The sequence below is a fragment of the Chinchilla lanigera genome, unplaced genomic scaffold (genome assembly GCF_000276665.1).
Source record: "Chinchilla lanigera isolate Chin_1 unplaced genomic scaffold, ChiLan1.0 scaffold00020, whole genome shotgun sequence".
NCBI lineage: Eukaryota > Metazoa > Chordata > Mammalia > Rodentia > Chinchillidae > Chinchilla > Chinchilla lanigera.
In genome coordinates, this window is record NW_004955421.1 from 8733633 (window position 1) to 8739330 (window position 5698).

A 5698-nucleotide genomic window follows, 5' to 3' on the forward strand; every position below is an offset into this window, starting at 1 on the left:
TTGTATCTGCTGTTAAGAAAAAAAAAAAAAAAAAACAAAACTCCACCATCCTGCAGACAAATAGGAAAACTAATTATTTAAATCCTAATTAGAAAATATACGACTCAGGGAAAGCACCACGATCCAGTAAGTAATCTAACATTTAATGTAGAAATTGGAAAATTTGAAAGAGAACAAGTAATATAAAAATTACAAAGCAGGATGTGTGGCATGCTCTCATCTCAGCTAGGAACTCTGTGCCTGGATACTCTACTGCAAACTATACTGGGCCAACACTCTGGTGCTGTTCTAGGCAGGAGGTGATTCCCAAGGGACACGAAGCTGGATCCCTGGACTGTCCTACCCTCACGCCATTTTGCAATCACCAACTCTCCTTGTATTTTCTTCTCACTGCCAACTACAGATCAGTCTCACTTTTCTCATGAGTTAAGTGAGCAGTGTGCTCAAAGTTTAACCAGCTAATTTCTGGGGGAGGGACTCACTCATATATTTCCTTTAGTTTCAACAAGTACTCAACTCTATGACATCCGGTTATGCCTGAGGAAAGGAAAGGCTTATCCCAGGATTCTCACTCTGGAGTGTCTATAGCAGATACGGTGAACCTTTTAAAGTTTTCAATGATATAAACAGCCCATTTGCCATATGTTCGCCACTACTGGTCCATACCTTCAAAAGCATGGTGTCTTACTGTGAAACACTGCCACCACTGCCACATACATAAGAAAGATGCCAATGCCTACCATATGACAGTAAAGAAATCAGGCAGGAACCACTGAAACCAGGCAAAATGTCCTAATAAGCAATGAACACTAGAGATTCTTGATGAACAGCTACGAAACAGTGCTAAGAACCACACCTGTCTTTATCTCTGGTCACTCTGTGCCGGGATCTAAGGAGCTACTTCAGGCAGACGACTTTCTTCTCCACTGAAGGCCGGAAGAATTTATCTCTCTGCACAGAACTTATAGATAATGAAGGATGGGAAAAGTAATAGTCTGTTCCTAAGCTGACCTTAGAGAAGTTGAGAATAGCGCAGTGACCAGCAGAAGTTGGCAAGGGTAGAAAGAAGGAGGGATTGAGAAAGTAGACCACAGTAGAGTGAGACAGAAGGACCAAGCACTAGTGTTCTACAGCACACTGAGATAATTACAGTTCATAACTTATTGTGTGCAGTACCTTATAATATCTAAAAAAGAAGACCTCAAAGTTCCTAGCACAGAGAAATGCTAATTACTCTCATGTGATCAATAAACACTGTATATATCAACTGACTGCCCTGTATCCCAGAAGTACCTATAATTATTATGTGTCACTTAAAAAATATTTTAGGGGCTGGGGGTGCAGCTCAGTGGTGGAGTACTTGCCTGGCATGCGTGAGCCCCTGCATTTTACCTCTAGAACAACGCATGCGCACAAAAAGCAACAGGGTCTGATAAAGTCAGGGTGAAGGGAGAAGCACTTTTTATAACTTCCTTCCTAAGCTCTCTGAGAGGAGGAGACACGGGGAGACTGCAAGAGGGAACAGAGTACCACTTACCGCACACAGGCAGATGGGGCAGTGTGCGACTCTGGAGAAAGGGTGTTCTTGGGATCTGACAGGTGCTTTAGGAGAAAGACAGTTTCCAGATGGGCAAATGCATTTGCTGGATTAAACAAATTAACGTCCTGAATGGGGGACTGACTTCCCAAGGCCTTGAATAACTTATTTGCACTCTGACTTGCCAAGAAATGCCTAACATTTAACCATGGAATCTTATTTTTTAAGGACTGTCTTACTTTGGGACTAACTGGCTCTCACTGTGGAAAAGCTGGGTTGGCAGCTAAAAGACAGGTTTAGGAATCAAGAAGACCATGGGTCCAAGCCGGGCACAGTGGCACATGCCTGTAATCCCGGCACTGAGAAGGCTGAGGCAAGAAGATCGTTGCGAGTTCGAGACCAGCCTGGGCTACAAAGTGAGCTCAAGCCAGCCTGAACTGCATAGTGAGACCCTGTCCCAAAAAGACACACACACACACACACACACACAAGACAACCATGGTCCTGGTCTTGGCTTTGCAACTTCTAGTATGTATAAATTTAGAAAAGCTAGGCCGGTCATAAATGGTAGGCGATACTTTTTCCTCACATTAAATCCAGACTGACTCAGTACCTTACCTACATCAGAGAGCACCCGGATGCAGCTCTCCACAGAGGCTTTCTGGCTCGGCATCAGCCAGTTGCAGTGGTAAACCCTGAACACGCCTTGCAGCAGTTGCACGAAGACAGGCTGGCGAGTCTGCAAGAAAGAGAGGTCCAGAGTGGTGAGATGCAAAAACTTTCCTTTGTAGATCACTGATAACCTGATCATGAACAGACACTGTTTTGAAATATAACAGATCCAGAGGTAAGAGTGGGAGAAGGTACACGGTAAGGGGCTGGGTTCCAGAGGCATCTGCTGCAGCTATGGTGCTGAATGTCCCCCAAAGAACCATGCATTAAACACTTGGTCCCCAGAGTGGCACTACTGGGAGGTGGTGAACTTTTCAGAGACAGGACCCAGTGGGATGTCCTTAGGACCTTAGGAATGTGCCCTTGAAGGGGACTGTGGGACCTGGCCTCCTCTTTGCTCTCTTCTATGCTATAGGTGAATGGTTTTGCTGTTCCACAGGCTCCCCCCATGATGAGCTGTGTCTCCTCAATCACAAAGCCACAGGGCCAAGCAATCATGGCCTGGAGCGAAAAATAAACCTTTCTTCTTAGAAGTCCATATTAACTCAAGTACTTCATGATAGTGACAGAAAGCTGACTAACAGAACCTACCTAAGGAGAAAAATTCAGAAGCATTTAAGGCAGTACTCAAACTTGGTATTATCTAAGTTTGAGAATAAAAGTCAGCCATGGAGTCAAAGTCCCAGGATGAGTATTCTTATCCATTTACCAACTAGCTGTATGACTTGAGGCAAACTGCTTAACCTCTTAGTTTTAATTTCATCCTATGTAAACAGATTGAGGCAAATTAACTCCAAAATCTTTCCCAGCTATTATGCCCTATGAGTAGAACCCATATTTTTACTCCAGGAATACAAACTAATACTAGAGTATTACTTATTCTTTGCTTTGGGGAATGTCTTCAATGATACAAAGACAAGAGTTCTGATGGGCAGCCTATAAATATTCATTTACTATGGAAGAATACTTAGCAGTTAACTATATGAGAGGATTTATTGCTGTCAATGAAGGTATAAACTTGTACTCACTTTGAGAGAACCCATACATCTACTGTACTTAATCAATTTGACACTGTCTTTATGAATGCACTAAAACTTATAACTGGTTTCAACCCAAAGGGTAGTTTTGGACCCGAAAGGCAACAATGGTTATATATGGTGAGCTACTCCAGGGGTCTTTGTTTTGGAGATGACTCACCTAGCCCCTCAAAACAAAAGTGAAAATTAACATAGCAAAGAAAATAGTATCAAAAACTCTAAAGAGATTTCTAAGGTGAAAGAAAAACAATGAAAGGTACTAGGGTAAAAAAACCCAACTCTATTACAAGAAAACATAAATGATTAAGAAAACATTCAGCATTTCCTCCATAAATACTGTTCAGACAATCTCCCCTTATGAAGAGCACACTGTGTCAGACACACCACAGGGTCTCATTTGTTCCTCAAGCACAATTCCGTGACACAGGAGTTACCTTCATGCCATACACAAGAAAGACTCACAAAGGATAAAAGTAAGTATACAAAAGAATTAAGAATTGATAGCAGAGCAATGAACGACTGTAGGGCTCTTTGATGCCAACGATCCATTCTCTCTCCACTAAGTTCTCCTGGGAACCACAATCTCGGTGCTTTCTTCAAGAAGCATTTTCTGTCCCCTCCCTCAGAGCCATGTGAGACAGGGAACCGTGTTACTAATAGAGAACGGGAACACGGGAACTTGAGGAATTGGCCGAGAAACCTAGTGTTAGTTCCCGACTTCTGGGGCTGCTTCTTAGCTCCTGAGTTAACTCCAAGGGCCCCCGGGGAACAGCCACAGACCCTGAGCTCTTCCTACACGCCTGAGCGCCCCCACCCAGCCCCCTCAGCCCTCACCGCGATCCTGTGAAGTAAGCAGCGGCATAATGGTAAGTGCTGGGCATGGAATGAAGACGCAACAGCCTAAATCACAGAGAAAAGAGTCTTTTGATCAAGTTAACTCAATAAAGCAAGTATTCAGCATCAGGTCCTCCTCACATCTGACACCTGGGTATACAGAAAATGAATAAACACAGAATAAGAACAAATCTCCTCACTGCACACAGGCATCAACTTACTCGGCCCCTGGCACAAAGGACATGACTGCTGCTGTGCTTGGATACCATTTAATCAGCTGAGAGGCCCCAAGGACCCACCGCAATGGAGTGCTCGTTCAGCAGGTTGGCGCTACTGGGAAGTGGCAGCTTTGAGTGCTCTGGGGTCCCTACGGGTTTCCCACGAAAGAATCTGGGATTGTTTCTTTCCCTGTGCCTCTGCCCACCCCCAAATCAATCCTCTCGCTTCCTTCTCTCTGCTCTGGTTCACTATATTTTTCTCCAACATGCATCTCACCACAGCAGCCTTCACCAGAACTGAGCCAATGCAGGCACCAGGCCTTTGCACCTCCAACCCTGTGAGTGAAATAAACCTTTCTTTCTTTCAAAGTTAGTTGCGTCGGGTATTCCGTTATCTCCCCTTTCTTAGATCCTGAGGCTCCCCTTGGTCCTGAATCTCACCCTGCTTGCATAAATCCTTGATCTTCCCCTGGCCTCTTTTACCTCCTGTCCTTAATCATGTCTTTCCAGTTCCCTTCGAGTCCACTACCTTGTTTTCTTGACCAAGTCTGCAGTAAGTCAATGCTTACCTGTGGTCTCTGCCACTCTTCTGGATCTCACGTATTGATTTCTTCACTCAAAAAAATTGGCAAAAATAGGTGCCAGGTAGAATGCCAGGAATATGGGTGGAGCAATGTATGAAACAGCTATGCCCCCCAAGGCATAACTTTGCCCCCCTGTAGCTTACAGGCTAGCAAGGAACAGTGCATGCTGCCACGTACAAATCACCTACTATGCGCCAGGCATGATAATGGAGTTTTCATAAATATTATCTCTAATTCTCGCCATAACCTGCAAGGCTGCTATTCTATGCTTGTCTGACATATAAAAAAAGAGGTTTTGAAGTTCCTCTTTGTCACAGAGATGACAAGGAGTAAAATAAGGATTTTAACCTAAATGACCTGCTCTAAAGCTTCCAAACTCTGTTCTCCTCCTGGGATTCACAATGTCCAGCTGCATCTTGGACATGCCACTGGCACTCAACTACTTGGCAGTTTACCCTGAGCACCAACTGGGCGGTATGTTTGTTTACATACTGACTATCCCGAGCACTGCTCTGGCAGCTGTTGAATGTTTTGAGATATACCATACACAGAAAAATTGCTGAATAAATTTGACAAAATTGTCATTTTTATATTTCCTGTTATAACAATTAACAAAAATATGCAATTTTTGGTCATCTTGTGTTTAAAATAATTGGACTGGTAAGTGGTTAAACACACTGCAGCCAAGCCGAGGCTCAACTTTTCCCTCCTTCACATATGTGGGGAGAGGGCCAGGGATACAGCTCAGCAGCACAGTGCCTGCCTGGCAAGTGTGAGGTCATGAGTTCAATTCCCAGGGAAGGAAGGAAGGAAGGA

The 5698-nt window shown here is 44.1% G+C and overlaps 1 protein-coding gene across 7 annotated transcripts in view; it reads right to left on the minus strand.

The window, feature by feature from the left end:
- Positions 1-5698, minus strand: part of LOC102003352 (inositol 1,4,5-trisphosphate receptor type 1) — a gene marked incomplete in the record, with an annotated part of 324788 nt that overhangs the window by 130369 nt on the left and 188721 nt on the right. For all 7 annotated transcript variants that reach the window (XM_013513715.1, XM_013513713.1, XM_013513710.1 and 4 more), the window contains 1 exon segment: positions 2156-2276. In XM_013513715.1, the coding sequence (XP_013369169.1) occupies positions 2156-2276 (121 nt within the window).